Genomic DNA, 15,170 nt, shown 5'->3' with positions numbered 1-15,170 from the left:
GGAGATCCTGGCCGGATGGTGGCGGCCAATCATGATCGACTGCATCCGAATGAGGGTCTAGTGCTGACAACTGGCAGCCAACTTTGTTAGTCAGGATGGGACATGTCTGTCCATCTCGTCAAGTGCAGACCATCTCATTGTCATCAGAACTACCGCCTAGAAGGTTTTCCACCGTCATGGACCATCACGACCGGCCACGGAGACCAGCCCACCGAAGATCCCGACGGGGTTGCGGCAACTGCAAGCTCCGAAGCGTCAAAGTAAGTGGCCCTGGGACTATAGCCCTCTCCGAAATCCGATGCTGATAGTCGGGCAGTGTGACGAGACCAAACCCGTCTGCCGGAGATGCCTGGCGTATGGGGTCTCATGCACCTATGCCTCCACGGGGCCTCTGCAGGCCTCGGTGGAGCGCGTGGTCACCATGGCCCAGCCCTTTGGTCTCTCGTACTGGGTGGACACGAACGACTTTCTGCTGAGCCGGTTCCAGGTGCGAACCGCTCTTACCGTGTCCCATGGCAGATCTAGACAGGTTCTCCAGAACGAAGTGATGCAGCTGGCGAGATCGGTGCGGTCCATGTTTCCCTTCTTGTGTCTGCTAGCTGACAGGGCTAGACCCCCTACCTGAGACATGCGATTTTGACATTGGTCCTGATGCATGACCGTCACGCGCTGGATGGTTCACGTCCAAGCATGAACCTGGCCGAGTCCGACCACTGGGATCGGGCCCTGACTGGGTTTAATCGCAAGATGTCGCTTGGCTTCCCGCCCAAGGAGACGGGGGCAGTGCTGACCACGGCTGCCATCCTATGGTTCCTGGTCTTCTGCCACGTCGAAGCTCGTACCCCAGAGGATGCTTGGCCTCTCCGCTGTACGGCCGCAGTGGGTCCAGCCTGGCTGCAAATCAATGGCGGGAAGGAAGAGATCTGGCGAGTGATGCCGTCCTCCTCATCGGACCCAGTCGCGGATGCCTTGGCCCCATATCAGCTGAGCAAGCTGTTCCCTGGAGAACCGGAGGCGTTGGACCTCAGCAAGGTGCCCATGGCATTCACACGCCTCTTCGGGTTGAGCACGGCGTCTCCCGGAGTCGATTGTTCGCCCTACCGTGAGGTAGCTGTTGATGTGGCGCAAGCGTTGTACATGGACCGACCAGTGTTCACCAACATCCTCAGCTTTGTGAACTGTCTCCGGACCATGACCCCCCGGTTCAAGCGTCTTCTTTTAGAGCGAGATCCGCGAGCCCTCCTGTTGCTCGGGTGTTGGTATTGGAAGGCGCGCCAGCTGGGGGTGTGGTGGATGAATCGACGCGCCTGGCTGGAGGGCGATGCGATTTGCCTCTATCTCGAGAGGCATTTCTCAGATATTGACGACATCCACACGATCCTCTCATTCCTTCGACAGGGTTTCGATAGGGGGCAAAGCGGGCTCTCCGTAGAAGGTGTCGGCAGTCCACCTGCTCACCAACCGGTTGGGAGACTAGTTGACGCCATGTTGTAATGGAGCTGAGAGGATGCTCAATCCGGATGATGACTGGCTCGAGTGCAGCAAACAGGATTGTGGGGATAATACTAGCAGCCTAGCACCGTATCATGTAGAGGATCTCCTCCTATTGAACGGGAGGGGCTGAGAGTGGACCAGGATAATATCACCCTCTCCAAGCCTCGATATTCAGCCTCATTGAATTAGTGATTATGCAGGGGATTTATGTGATGGGCGATCATCGTCGACTTTTGCATGGAACAGCTGGTGTGAACTTGTGAAGGGGACTAGGGCACTAGTGGCAGGCCCGAACCACGGTTAGGGCCCGGGGATGGACAACAGCTCAACCGCATGACATCATACTCAGCTGGGTCCAGGATGATTGAACAGAATGCATAGCTACTGTGTAGCAGAGGAGAATGCATTATTCACTCTTATTATTCTCCCCGAATCCAACGACTCAACGAGAGTCGGGCAGTGAGGGATCAGGGTCCCGCCCGAAGGATCAGTTGTCGGGGCCTCGTGGGTCATCTCCGATCCAGGCCCCCATTCTGATACGCTTGGGTTCGGGGTTCGGCCCCTGTCCGGTTAGCGAGTTGGCCCTAGGCTGCTTAGCTCGAGCTAGTGTGTGCTGATGGTGATTCGTTCAGGGTCTGCAATCGATTTCAGGGTCCGGCGTTCGTCGCGCCTCACTTAAGAAGCCCCGTTGCCTCTCCTCCCTCGACCACCTTTTCTCCTCACCAGTCCCTCGTTATCATTGTCACAACTCACAACAGCCCCTCCAGTCACTCTTTCCCCCATTGAAATTGAATCCGACCGACCGCTCTCACGATGAAGGCCGCCTTCTCGCTGGGCGCCCTGCTGGCCCTCTCGCTCTCCGCCACGGCGCAAATGGACACCTACATGGGCTGCCACTCCTCGCCCGGTAACCTGACGGATCAAGGTTCCAACCAATACCAGTCGGTGGGATTGTGCGGTCAGGTGTGCGCCAAGGTCGGGGCGCCCTTTGCCGGTCTACAGGACTCGCACTGCTGGTGCGGTGTCTCGCCCCCGGTCCCCTCCACCTTCGTGTCGGGCAAAGAATGCAACACCCAGTGTCCGGGCTACCCAGCTGATACCTGTAAGTGGGGTCCAGAAAGTGAAACCATTTCCCAGGTTCGGTGCACTGGCTAACGCGACCGTGGGATGACTTAGGTGGTGGCACAGGTGTCTGGTCAGTGTATCAGCTGGGCATCACAGCTGATCCGGATGACGGCGGAAACGGAGATGGACCCCCGAATGGCAACGGTGGTGGCCCCAATAATGGCGATGGCGATGGCGATGGCGACGGCCCGGGATATGGCAGTGGGAATGGCCCTCCTGGCAATGGTGGCGGTCCGGAAACCACCACGGCCTCGAGCTTCACGGTGTATCCCACCCCGGCGGTGGCCTCGACCACGGCCAGTCAGTCGGCTTCTTGGGCCAGTACGTCGGCCATTGTGTCCACTGCTCGGGCATCTCCCACTACAGCTACCTCGGGGGCAAGTCGTCGATTCCGGTTCTTGTTCTTCTAGATACCCTCTGCGAGACTGATGGATATCCGCGTGATATGGGCTAAGCTGTAGGCTGTTCTCGATTTCCTCCGTACAGGAAATCCGCGAGAAGATGCTGTTGGCACAGTAATTCCAGTCGAGATCGTAGCTGCTTCTTGATCGTCCATTGGCTTCGTAATTGCTGTCTAGAATATACTGATGTACTGACCTTGTTACTATGTGCCGAGGATATAACCCGACATCAGCTGCCCCAGGAATTAGCATGGTCGACTACTAGCAGGTGCCCTTTTCCAGGTGTATCCCATTTTATAGTATGCGATAGACATCCTCAACTGTCAGCATTGGAATATCTAAGACCTGTAATCCTTCAATCATTCACGGCATTTCAGTCCTTCACGGTCGGGGGACAAACAAGCATTTGCACATAAATACCCATACAGCTCACCAGTAGACGAACCCGCTCTTTCTGACTCGAATTTGAATGGTTTCAAGACGAGCACAAGAATGTGCGGATCGACCGTGTGCCGCACATTGGCGACGGCTTGGCAGGCACGCCCAGCAAACCTTAAACTCCCCGAAAGACTCGCCAAGAGGGGCCCGCCAAGCCCGTGCCTAATCCTGCCTGGCCCTGCCTAAATCTTCAGGGTGGTTGCCTGCCAGAGAAGGCAGTGATCGCCCTACTGACCAACATGGAAAGAACCCTATAAGAAGCACATATACCTATCCTTTATCGACATACACATACAAACCATCACCGTGTCGACACCATGGGTTCCGCACATACCGCACCGATCCAACTCCCCGGGTTTAATCTGCCCTTGAACCACAAGCCCAAAGTACGCCACATTCTTTCCATGCACAGCGAAGATCTGACACAACATACAGGGTAAACATAACTGGGATATGACCCTCTACCCCAATGCCCTGGACTACGCCAATATTCACGACGGCTACGTGGGGTAAGCGTGGCCCAGCCCCTTTCCACCGACCCCCGGCGTTGATATACTGACATCCGTAGTCACATCAACACCCAGCGAGAACTCACCATGGTTCAGATCATGAATGCCATCTCGGAAAAGCCCGACTGGGAACGCAAGGTCTGTACCTCACCTGTGGCCTTCCTATCTGAATTAACCCAGACAGGTGTTGGACGATGCCATCACGTCCAAATGGGAGAAAGAAATTATGGAATCTGGTCGCAACGTCAGCCCCCGGATGATGGAATGGATCATCAAAGAAATGCATTGGAAAGCGGACACCCTGAAACGCCAGGGTTTAGTGACCGTGTTTGATATTGGAGTCGTTCGTTCCGATACCGCCGTGTCGTCCGAGGTGCAGCAGGCCTTGCGACATGCCGTGGCCCCGTTGGAAGATATCCCAAACGAGCAAAAGGATTACCACCCCGGCTCGGATGGGAAAGTGCTTGATCTGGTCCACCCATCGCTGTTTCCGCTCGTCTATGGGCGCACCCGCATTCTGCCAGACCGCGTCATCACCGTCGACGACTGCATGGGCAGCATTGGCGAGGGCGTGATTTTGGCTGTCCCCCCCGAGGAAGAAGCCGGTCTGGGAGCCGGTCATTCTGGACGATGGATGCCATGGCAGATGCGGGGAATGCACCCCTACAGCCAGAAGTTCCAATGGCTGCCCTGTAATGTGCAGTTGCCAGAGGAAGGCGGATGTCGCATCACCTCCTACATCAACAATCTGTCCCCGACGAAGCACCAGCCTCTGTACCAGGTTGTTGAGAAGATCATCGACGCCAGCATCCCTCTCTGGGACACCAGTCTGACCGAAGTCCGTGGGTTTCAGAACGAGAGAATTCCCTACGAAAAGGTCGTGTATCTGGACCACCCGGAGCCAGAGCCGGAGCCCAAAGACGAGGAGGAAAGGTGGAGCGATGAGTTCTGCGAGCGCCACGACGAGTGGCGCCGATCAACGCCCATCCAACTTCCGGAGCCCAGCACGAGGTTCTCACCTCCCCGACCCAACTGGCGGGGCCAGGTCAATCTGCGCGAGACCTTCCGAGAGCAGGGACTCCAGGTCATTGTCAAATTGGCCAATATCGAACTCACCCCCAAGAGTCCAGAATATGCAGGGGGATCGTGGCACATTGAAGGGCAGTTGGTGAGTGCTTCCCCGACGACGGCCAGGAGTATACTAATCACTGGTGTTATCAGAATGAGCGCATCTGCGCGACTGCGATTTACTACTACGATAGCCACAACATCACCGACAGCCAACTCTGCTTCCGCCAGCGCGCCTCCACAGATATGTCTGATATTAACTATGATCAAGACCAGCACGAGTTTCTCCAGGCCGTCTATGGATTCGGGCCCGATGTGCCCGGTTCTGGGGATACCCAAATTACCCAAGATCTGGGTAGTGTCCGATGCAATGAAGGCCGGCTGCTCACGTTTCCTAATGTGGTGCAACACTGCGTAGCGCCGTTTGGGCTGGCGGACCCCTCGCAGCCCGGTCATCGCAAGATTCTGGCTCTGTTTCTGATCGACCCGAACCGGCGCATCATCTCCACGGCAAATGTACCCCCACAGCAGGAGGAGTGGGCGCGCGAGAGACAGGAGGCGGTCCAGGAAGCCTTGTCCCCACGACTGCCCGCCGAGTTGCAGAACATGGTGGCGCAGGATATTCCTGAGGCGTGCATGACCCTGGAGGACGCCAAGGAATATCGACTGGAGCTGATGGACGAGCGGCGGTCTAAACAGGATGCGCAGAACGCGGCGTTTGAGACAGGGGATTTTGGGTTGTGTGAGCATTGATAAGCTCAGGATAGGATGAATGGAGTATAGATTAATTAATGTATATTAATGAGGACGCTAATTCGGAGCGGTCTTTATGCTATCTGCAGAACAACCGTAGCTCGCCGACGGAGGACTGATAAGAAGCAGCCGTGAAATCTCCGCAAATCAAGCAAGGGCCAATATGTCTTCCAGACTCGATTGTTAACTCAGTCCGAGTTAGAGCCATCCTCTAAGAGATAAGAACTAACAACCGGGAATTCTATGATGTGTAGGGAGTCATATTGTGCTCTAGTAATTCTTCACGTACATTTCGTAAGTCCGAACCTTTCTATACGAACTACCAATATATATACACCCCTTCCTCCCTCGCAACATCACCACAATCCACACATTGCTAACAAAGATAGAAAAAGGACTACTGCGCCACCCTCACCCTCGTCACCGGCCCCTTATACACCTTCCGTGCATGCAACGCATAGTACACCAACGCAAACACCACCACCGCCCCGAAGATGACAATCGCCCAGTTGAACTCCGACGGGGCGGTGTCATTGGTCAACGGGAAGAAGGTGAAGACGAAGACGATCGCCAACACCAGGAGCGAGACTGTATCCACGAACGGAGTGAACCGACCCATGCTCCAGCGTGCTGGGGGGAGCGGTTGCTTGCGCCATCGACGGAGTCGGACGCAGCTGATGGAGATGAGGTAGGAGGAGAGTAGGGCGGCGGTGCCGAGGGACATGATGGCGTTGAAGGCGACGGAGGAACCGATGTTGATGAGGGAGAGCAGGGAGACGATGACGAGGCTGATGCAGAGGGCGTTGAGAGGGACGGTGAATGTGGTGTTGACCTTTTGCAGTTAGTTTCATCCAGGACAGGATTGAGGATAGGATGGGGTGTGAGAAGCACCTGAGCGAAAAAGTTGGAGAACGGTAGGCCTTGGTCGCGGGCAAACGAGTAGATCTGTCGAGATGTCGTGGCGACGTTGCTGATGGTGGCACAGAACTGCATGATCATGATCACGACTGTCATTCCCGTAGCGGCCGGCACTGATCCGGTCGAGTTGAGAAACACCTGGATGAATGCGAAGCCGGTGGTCGAGGCCATGACTTTGTCAATGTCGCCGACGCAAAAGGCGAATGTCACAATCATCACGAAGCCGGTGGCGCCATTGAGGAGGAGAGTCCAGACCATGCCCAGGGGGAGCACGCGCGACGCGTCCCGGATTTCCTCAGCTATGCACTTGGTTAGCATTGATGGGTATTGTTATACTTGGCAGTAAAGTTGACATACACATATGTACTGCTGAATCGGGACCTACGGCTAGTCAGTCTCAAGTCTGCTATTCTGCTGCATGCGACTCACCGATCAGGGCATAGATGGGACCCACGACACCAACCAAGCACGAGAGACCGTTATTGCCCCATCCTCCGCGGTCGACAATGGATCCAAAGACCTCCGACGGTGCTACTGATGGAGACAGCACCCACAGGGGAATGAGAATGCCAAAGAAGCCAAAGCAGTGGACGATCAAGATGATGCCTTCGATCAGGGCCAGCTTCTGGGCCAGCAAGGTGTTGAAGATGAGCGCTGCCACCGCCACCGCAATGACCAGCAGGGTAACGTGCCACGGTTGATAGACGTAGGAGTCCGGGTAGTTGATGGCCAGGAGACCGACTAACATGTTGGCCACGGTGTAGCAGCAACCGGCAATGCCCGTGTGCCATCCCAGCACGCACACCCAGCCGGTGATGTAGCTGAGCAAGCATTGGCAGCTGGGAGGAGCGAACTCGGATACCCAGTGGTACTGCCCGCCGGAAGTGGGAGCCCTGGATGACTCAATGTCAGTCATATGGTAGAATTGAATGTATTCGGGCAAATCGAAAGGGCGGGCATGGGAGGCATACATGGAGGCCATCTCGGCCATGGACAGAATGGGAAAACTAAATCCGCACAGAACCCCTAGGTAGGTGTAGATCATACCCCCTTTGCCTCCATCTGTGAGACCGTAGGATGCACCACTGACCGACATTAGCCATTGTCCTTCAGTCTTCAGTCCGGATCGATCCCACGTACAAGAGGACGGCCTCCCAGGTGCACATCAACACGGCACTGAAGCCCAGCACCGAGAGGAATCGAAAGTTGCGCTGGTCCGGTCAATGATGGTAACACCAGCGGGGGTCTGCCACCTACATTCAACTCCTGGTCACGGCCCACCCGCCACATGTCGTGGCCATCCTGGGTGGTGCCGCCCTTGGTTGAGGGCATGGAACCCTCGTCCGGGGCGGTGGTGTAGACCGACTGAATCGCTTTCTCGGGCCACATTGTGTTCAGCAGCAGAGGTTGTTTGATACCACGGACAGAAATCCGGAGGATTAAAGGGGGGAAATCGGAGCTTAATCAATACGTGGGACAGACGCAGTTGGCGGTTGCGCTGGCCGTGACTAGCAGGAAGCTAAAGCCCTCCGTCGATGCAGCTGCAGGGATTCCCGGCCAAGCGGCAGCCCACCGTTACATCGTGTCGGTCATCCCTGTTAGACTCCTTTAGCTGTATGCACCTAGATAACTTTGGTAATATCATCGGATTGGATCAAAACGTCCGACTGCGGGCCTGGTTGGTTCCGTGGCCACATAAGCTAAGATACTACGCAGTCTGGGAACCTTGGGAGTCGTACTTTTGGAAGGTACCCCGAGCTGACAGATATCGAGACATCTTGTGAGTCTGGGCCTTTCTTGCTACAATGAGGATGGTATTAGCAACTGTATACTTTGACGTGACCCAAGAATAGTCGACCCAATGTTATATAAATCACCTACAATCATATCTGCCTTGGGTAGACTTTTACACCAGTAAGGACCGGAAGTGGCATATAAGTTCAGAAGAATCGTATGATCCATCTCCATTGTACTCAATAGCTCTGGAGATTGAGCAGAAATGGTTTTCATCGCCAGTCTCAGAGAGGAAGGACTGGTGCAGGGGTTCTGCTCCGGCTCGGGGCGAATCCGAGGGTTTCCCGCGCGGGTTGAAATTGCGGCACAGCATCGCCCAAGCCTAGACCAACCCCCCGGTCACGCCAAAGATAACTAGCACCAGGACTAGCTCCCCTGCTGGAGGCAGATATCATGTCGTCTTCATTTCCGGTCGGGACACCGGACCGGGGTGTTTCCGCTCGACGACTAGGTAGCTCACGCGAACCCTCAGCCGCAGTGTCCCCCTCAAAAGACTACTACTCCTTGGCACCAAGATGCCTGCTCTCCCTAGGAGTCGCTTCCCTGCACCCCGGTCGGTCGTGCTCTATTAAGAACCCCCCGACATCCGCATAGTTTCCGAGATGCCTCTGTCATCTTCCATCCTTCTCCCCGACGCATGGCGGCCCCGTATGCGATCACCCCGACGGACCGGAGCGGTGTGATTGTGATCACCGCGACGCTGTTCATGTCCTGGATGCTCTTGGTGTCTTTGTTTCGGGTTTATATGCGGGTCGCCATGAACGGACCCCCCGGGTGGGACGACGCGGTGGCTTGGATCGGAGGGGTAAGTCGATGTGCCCTAAGAATCATTCCACGCTGACTGGGCACTGAGCGGGCAGGCGATTGGCATTGGAAACGTGTGTGCCATCATGAAGAGCGTGTCGCATGGCCTGGGACGGGCCGATCCTAGCGACGGGGAGGACGCCATCAAGGTAAACCAAACCCATGAAATCAACATCTGATCTCCGAGGACTGACCCGCCTGTCACGGGCCAGGCGTTGTATACCGCCGAGATTCTCTTCCTCGCCAGCCACTGTGCGGCCAAGATGTCCGTCTGCCTGCTGCTGCGACGACTCGGGCGCGAACGGGTCTATCTCCGGCTGTGCATCATCAGCCTGACCATTCTTGCCAGCTGGGCCGTTGCATCCATCCTGGCCGTGGCGCTACAATGTGAGCCTGCCCACTCATGGGAGCTCACCGGGTGCCGTTCCTTTGTCAGTCGACTGACCCCGTTCGCTCATTCCACCGTCAACCGTTAACACGAAGAGTCTTAGGTTGTCGGCTGGCGCGCCATCACGGCCTTTGATGTGGTTACGGAAGCCCTGCTGGTGGGCCTGAGTATCCGACTGGTGTGGGGGGTGCAGATGCGCCGCGCCCAAAAGGCCACCGTCATCGGGGCCTTTGGGACTCGCCTGCTGTACGTATCTTGCCAATCTCTTACCTCCGAGGGTGACGCTGACCCGCTAGGATTATCGTGCTGGTCCTTTGGCGTCAATGCTATCTCAACCAAGTCGGCTTCGAGCACTTCCTGCTGGGCATATCGGACGTGGTGGTGGCGACCGAGGTGCTCCTCCATTGCAGCCTGATGGCCGCAACGGTGCCCTGTCTCAAACCTTTCGTGATTGCCTTCAACACGGGCTGGGGCCAGGGTGGGCAGAAGGAGGGCTCGTACCTGCGGTCGGCCACCAGCGGAGGTACCCCATCACAGCCCCGGTCGCATCTGCGCAGCGCCGACGACGAGATCACTATGTTGCCTCCGGAGGGAACGAGGGGGAGGGCAAATCCAGGGGAGGGGGCCAATGGGTTGGTCATCCACGAGACGCGCGAGTGGAGTCTGCAAACCGAGTACATTGAGATGCGGCCACTAAAAGGCAGTGGAGAAGGATAGGCAGTAGTAGGAAAAATCATCAAGCTCTTTATATTATCAACGAAATGCTACGAGGCATCCGCCGGGATCGGATCCCGGAGCATGGAGACAGCCCCCTCGGGGGTGACCCCAGGCACACTGACATCGCGAAAGCCAAAGCGCTGGTATAGCACGGCCCCCTCCGGGCTGGCATCCACCCAGATGGGGAGCCCGTCGTGATCGGCCCGGTCGCATCCCCAGCGGATCAGCATCGAGCCGGCCCCTTGCCGCTGGTAGCCGGGGTGGGTGAGGAGAGTGTCGAGATCTGTGGTCCATTAGTCTTGGTAGAGGTGCATGGCAATGGGAGCAATAGGAAGACCGACAGTAGTGCTGCCGCGTGCCCATAATCTTCCGTCGCGCTTTGTCGATGGACCCGAAGAAGGCGTCGCAGAAGGCTCGGTCGGACTCGTCATGCCAGGCCGGGAAGCGGTGGCCCGGCGCGGTGGTGTTGAAATCCCACTTGACAATGGCCACCAGAGGCGACGATGCGCTGTCCAACGTGATTTTGAGATAGTGTTGATCGGGGCTGTCGAGGCTGACCCGGTGATAGCCCTCTAGCCAGGCACGTACGCCAGCGGTGTCGGGGAAGAGACGGAGGTTGATGGGGATGCTAAAGCTATCATACCACAGAGCCACCAGGGCAGGCAGGTCGTCGGCTGAGAGGGGATGCAGTTGGAACATGGTGAGAATAATGAGGCAAGCAAGTTGGAGTGGGAAGGGTTGGGGTTGCGATCGGGACCACCCCGGATATATAGTAACTGGCTACTAGTAGTACTCACTCGTTATCTGACTGACAGTGAGGGGTAGATTAGTCAGGCACAGGTGAATCTGACATGAGTGGAAGGGCACAGAACTCGACATCATCTAGACGAAGCCAGTATACATACATACAGGCAGGTTTCGTACACAGTCTATGAAGTAGGGCTTGATGCTGCTCTTCCGTGAAGGGTAACCACGATCCAGCGTATCGATGGCGGGGTCAACCCTTTCGGTATCGGGCAACGAAACCTCCAGGATGTTGGCTGGAGCATGCGCCGGTGATTTTGCTGTTATTAATGCCGCTGTAAGATGATCCTCCATGTTGGCCTACTCTTGCAGGCTGATTGAGCCCAGTAGATCCAAACCGCCGGGGGGGGGGGGGGGGGTCGAACTGCAACAGCTCCGCTGAAGAACCATGTGCACTAAACAGATCAAAATCATCCAGGAGGAATTAACTAGGCTGGAGACCCTCGATAGAATTGTCCGCGAGGTGGACGGGCTGATCCCGATCCCGATCCCAGGCTACTACTAGAGGGGAGGCTGGGACCTGGCAGGCGGTCGCATCGCGGGCAAAGGCCATCTCCATCTCACAACCAGAACATTTATTGAAGACCGATCCATAGCAGGTGGATAATACCTCGCGACGGGTTGTATTCCCTCTCGGTTCCTCGGGCCGATACGAAGCTGCGCCGGATCAGCGCTCGTTGGTTGGCCCTGGGTGAGATGAGTCGATAGCCAGCACAATCTTGAGTAACTAGTAAACTAATGGAGTGAGCTTAATAACTGTCCTCAAGGTCCTTGTAAAAAGGATAACTGGGTGGTATCGTATGTGTTGCATAATATATGAGCCTGATCATTGAGGCAGACTGGCTGCAAGGCAACTAGGCAGCGACAGCCTCAGGCAGAAAGGCAGCAGCCGGTCGGGGGGCCGTGCGTGTGAAACGTGAAAACTCTGTCCGCCTGGAGCCACGTGACCTGGACGCGGACAGTACAGTACGGTCACCCTTCCTCCTGACATCATAATCATTCTTCAAACTTCAAACCTTGTCTCCTGATGGAGGTAGCTAGCATGTTTCCGGATGTCTTCCGTGGCCACCCAGGGGTATGCCCTCGGAATTGTCGGATCGATAGGCCACCAGGTATCTACTCCGTACCTGTCAGCACGTGGTGGACAGACCTGCTCTGGCCCACGCTCGAAATAGACCAGTTCATTAGACCCTGCCCCACTTTATAGGGTCTGCTGTTCGGAATCCGCACCGGCGCTGCACCGTGGACAAAATAACGAGACATGCCCAGCGGCCATCCTGGCTCGGCCATTTGAGTAACTCCATTGAGCAATTAATTCTACTCTGTCGCATGAAGCAAGTCGAGGTCAGGCTCTTTCGAGGAACTATACAGAGCCCGCAGATATCTCCCAATCATTCTCTCAATCAAGATGCCTCTGGGAATCATATTGAACCCTTGGGGCATCGCTCCATCCTGGTTCGAGTCGAGAACGGACTAGGCTCTTGGGAATCCCAGCCTAAATTTCAGAGTGAGACCCTGCATGATTGTGGTGGCGGCAGTGGATCAGGTTCCTCCCAGACACTCACAGGTACCAAGGATGTACCAAGGCTCCATGTCCACAACGCCAAGCAACCCGATAATTCACCGGAGCCGGGGGACTCTTTCCTCGACGCAGTTTAGGCACAGCGTTTAACTTCACCACTTTCTGGAAGGATCCCAAGCCCGGCTTATCCGGACCATGGCCAGTCCCAACGATGTACATCAACGGTACCTGGAAGAAGCATCGTTGAACCAACAACAGAGTATACGGCTTCCCCACCGAAGAACGTTGGATTCCGAACCCTAACACAGATCCATCGTCTGCCAAGCATCAACTGCCACAGGGGTTAATCTCCGATGGAACGATGAAAAGCTGACTGCCAAGCCGGACGAGGGGTGGTCCGCGATGTTTTAATTCATTCCAGAACATGGTATACCCCCGGGCAGCTTGCCCCCTGCCAGCTCCACCATGCCGTCCAGATTCTCTATATAAGCTCGAAACTTCCCTCTCCTCTGGTCTGGTCATCAGACTATCACATTCATTCTTTACAATTCACCTCTGTCATTCTTTCCACCCCTTCATTCTTTAATTTTCTTACCTCTTCGTTTCTGCTTTCTACAACATGAAGTACGGGTCACTTCTTGCGGCTGCTGCCGCAGCCTTTGCGAGCACCGTCAGCGCCGTCGGGGTCGTTGGCGCTGCCGAGGGTTTCGCCCACGGCGTGACGGGAGGAGGCAGCGCCTCTCCTGTCTACCCCACCACCACCGCTGAGCTGGTCTCCTACCTGGGTGACAGCGAGGCCCGCGTCATCATCCTGGACAGAACGTATGTCAACCATCTTGATGCAACTTGTCGGGGGATGCACTCTAACAGACCCATGCAGCTTCGACTTCACTGGTACCGAGGGTACCGAGACCACCAGTGGTTGCGCTCCCTGGGGAACTGCTTCCCAATGCCAGCAGGCTATCAACCTGCACAACTGGTGTGACAACTACGAGGCCAGCGCTCCCAAGGTGACTGTCACCTAGTAAGTTTTATTGACTCCTCATATCTTGTGGACTGGACATGCTGACCTCCATCTAGCGACAAGGCCGGTATCCTCCCCATCACCGTCAACTCCAACAAGAGTATCGTTGGTGTGGGCTCCAAGGGTGTCATCAAGGGTAAGGGTCTCCGCGTCGTGAGCGGTGCCAAGAACGTCATCATCCAGTGAGTGTCTTCCACCCATCTTGACCCATCGTCCCTGCTCACAACAACCAGGAACATTGCCGTCACCGATATCAACCCCAAGTACGTCTGGGGTGGTGATGCCATCACCGTCGATGACTCCGACTTGGTCTGGATCGACCACGTCACCACTGCCCGCATTGGCCGTCAGCACATCGTCCTCGGAACTGACGCTGATAACCGTGTCACCATCTCTTACTCTCTCATCGATGGTCGCTCTGACTACTCTGCTACCTGCAACGGCCACCACTACTGGGGTGTCTACCTTGATGGTAACAACGACATGGTGACCATGAAGGGCAACTACTTCTACTACCTCAGTGGCCGTATGCCCAAGGTCCAGACCAACACTCTTCTCCACGCTGTATGTCATCCAGTGCTCTGCGCTCACCCTGTCTTATCTAACATGCATGCATTAATATAGGTCAACAACCTCTTCCACAACATCGAGGGCCACGCATTTGAGATTGGCACTGGCGGCTACGTCCTCGCCGAGGGTAACGTCTTCCAGGATGTCGACACCGTGGTCGAGGCCCCCATGAGCGGCCAGCTCTTCAGCTCTCCCGACTCCACCACCAACGCTCAGTGCAAGTCCGTCTTTGGCCGCTCCTGCCAGCTCAACGCCTTCGGCAACTCTGGCTCGATGTCCGGATCCGACACCAGCATCATCAGCAGGTTCTCTGGCAAGACCATTGCCACTGCTCACCCCCCTACCAACATCGCCCAGTGGACCATGAACAACGCCGGTCAGGGCAAATAAGCGCACACTCTGATCTCAGAGGGTGTCTGCGTATGGTTCTGAGAACAGTGCTCACTTTTGTACATAAGTAGCTGTTGTTCTCTGTCTCGTCGATGCCAGTCATCGAAAATACTCCGGGGCACAAATATGCAAATATACTACATTAGAGAACACTATATATCTGACTCTAGAAGGCCTTCACATGTGTCGTGATTAACTGTACTTCCAACCTCGTATCGTAGAGTCCTTCTGCCACCAGAAAAGATCGACCGGTTCAACATAGCCGGCTAGTATCAAGCGTATTCGCGTGCCCTCACAGAATAGGAACTATTCTTACACCCACCCGATGCCTAAGCCATGGTCCCCGACACACCTTCACCCAAATCCCAGAACAGCTCCGGTGCTAAGCGACCCGCTGATGCAGTGAAAGACCACCCGTTGCAGGGTTTCACCCCGCCCTTTCACGTGACCC

The 15,170-nt window shown here is 55.8% G+C and overlaps 8 protein-coding genes across 8 annotated transcripts; 5 read left to right on the top strand and 3 right to left on the bottom strand.

Annotated features, from left to right (window-relative positions):
* The first annotated feature begins 153 nt into the window (after positions 1-153).
* On the top strand, positions 154-1,827 carry BO94DRAFT_499303 (Zn(II)2Cys6 transcription factor domain-containing protein). Its single transcript, XM_025609368.1, has 3 exons — positions 154-260; positions 317-565; positions 613-1,827. Exons 1-3 carry the CDS (start codon positions 177-179, stop codon positions 1,492-1,494), a joined length of 1,215 nt encoding a protein of 404 aa, XP_025463987.1. The 5' UTR covers positions 154-176; the 3' UTR covers positions 1,495-1,827.
* A 319-nt stretch (positions 1,828-2,146) lies between these two features.
* On the top strand, positions 2,147-3,360 carry BO94DRAFT_627095 (WSC domain-containing protein). Its single transcript, XM_025617389.1, has 2 exons — positions 2,147-2,596; positions 2,671-3,360. The coding sequence occupies exons 1-2, from the start codon at positions 2,308-2,310 to the stop codon at positions 3,027-3,029; spliced, it is 648 nt and encodes a 215-aa protein (XP_025463986.1). The 5' UTR covers positions 2,147-2,307; the 3' UTR covers positions 3,030-3,360.
* Positions 3,361-3,757: 397 nt separating this feature from the next.
* BO94DRAFT_523714 (DUF4246 domain-containing protein) lies at positions 3,758-5,816 on the top strand. Its single transcript, XM_025610230.1, has 5 exons — positions 3,758-3,844; positions 3,894-3,967; positions 4,027-4,105; positions 4,152-5,135; positions 5,189-5,816. Exons 1-5 carry the CDS (start codon positions 3,776-3,778, stop codon positions 5,786-5,788), a joined length of 1,806 nt encoding a protein of 601 aa, XP_025463985.1. The 5' UTR covers positions 3,758-3,775; the 3' UTR covers positions 5,789-5,816.
* A 230-nt stretch (positions 5,817-6,046) lies between these two features.
* Positions 6,047-7,751, bottom strand: BO94DRAFT_538419 (amino acid transporter; the record flags this gene model as incomplete). The annotated part of the gene is made up of 5 exons (XM_025612486.1): positions 6,047-6,620; positions 6,680-7,005; positions 7,064-7,087; positions 7,136-7,599; positions 7,678-7,751. The coding sequence occupies 5 exons, from the start codon at positions 7,749-7,751 to the stop codon at positions 6,186-6,188; spliced, it is 1,323 nt and encodes a 440-aa protein (XP_025463984.1). The 3' UTR covers positions 6,047-6,185.
* On the bottom strand, positions 7,541-8,063 carry BO94DRAFT_538418 (uncharacterized protein). Its single transcript, XM_025612485.1, has 2 exons — positions 7,678-8,063; positions 7,541-7,599 (listed from the first exon to the last, which is right to left on the bottom strand). Exon 1 carries the CDS (start codon positions 8,036-8,038, stop codon positions 7,823-7,825), a length of 216 nt encoding a protein of 71 aa, XP_025463983.1. The 5' UTR covers positions 8,039-8,063; the 3' UTR covers positions 7,541-7,599; positions 7,678-7,822.
* An 882-nt stretch (positions 8,064-8,945) lies between these two features.
* BO94DRAFT_499295 (uncharacterized protein) lies at positions 8,946-10,429 on the top strand. The gene is made up of 5 exons (XM_025609367.1): positions 8,946-9,305; positions 9,361-9,453; positions 9,517-9,735; positions 9,796-9,938; positions 9,989-10,429. The coding sequence occupies exons 1-5, from the start codon at positions 9,138-9,140 to the stop codon at positions 10,407-10,409; spliced, it is 1,044 nt and encodes a 347-aa protein (XP_025463982.1). The 5' UTR covers positions 8,946-9,137; the 3' UTR covers positions 10,410-10,429.
* BO94DRAFT_538414 (GNAT family N-acetyltransferase) lies at positions 10,428-11,125 on the bottom strand. The gene is made up of 2 exons (XM_025612484.1): positions 10,751-11,125; positions 10,428-10,692 (listed from the first exon to the last, which is right to left on the bottom strand). The coding sequence occupies exons 1-2, from the start codon at positions 11,106-11,108 to the stop codon at positions 10,457-10,459; spliced, it is 594 nt and encodes a 197-aa protein (XP_025463981.1). The 5' UTR covers positions 11,109-11,125; the 3' UTR covers positions 10,428-10,456.
* A 1,988-nt stretch (positions 11,126-13,113) lies between these two features.
* On the top strand, positions 13,114-14,894 carry BO94DRAFT_207024 (polysaccharide lyase family 1 protein). Its single transcript, XM_025606125.1, has 5 exons — positions 13,114-13,557; positions 13,616-13,759; positions 13,816-13,941; positions 13,993-14,323; positions 14,384-14,894. The coding sequence occupies exons 1-5, from the start codon at positions 13,355-13,357 to the stop codon at positions 14,717-14,719; spliced, it is 1,140 nt and encodes a 379-aa protein (XP_025463980.1). The 5' UTR covers positions 13,114-13,354; the 3' UTR covers positions 14,720-14,894.
* The last annotated feature ends 276 nt before the right edge of the window (positions 14,895-15,170 follow it).

The sequence above is a fragment of the Aspergillus sclerotioniger genome (genome assembly GCF_003184525.1).
Source record: "Aspergillus sclerotioniger CBS 115572 chromosome Unknown BO94scaffold_28, whole genome shotgun sequence".
Classification (NCBI taxonomy): domain Eukaryota; kingdom Fungi; phylum Ascomycota; class Eurotiomycetes; order Eurotiales; family Aspergillaceae; genus Aspergillus; species Aspergillus sclerotioniger.
The sequence above is the reverse complement of the archived record's forward strand: the minus strand, read 5'-3'. Positions and strand labels throughout refer to the sequence as shown.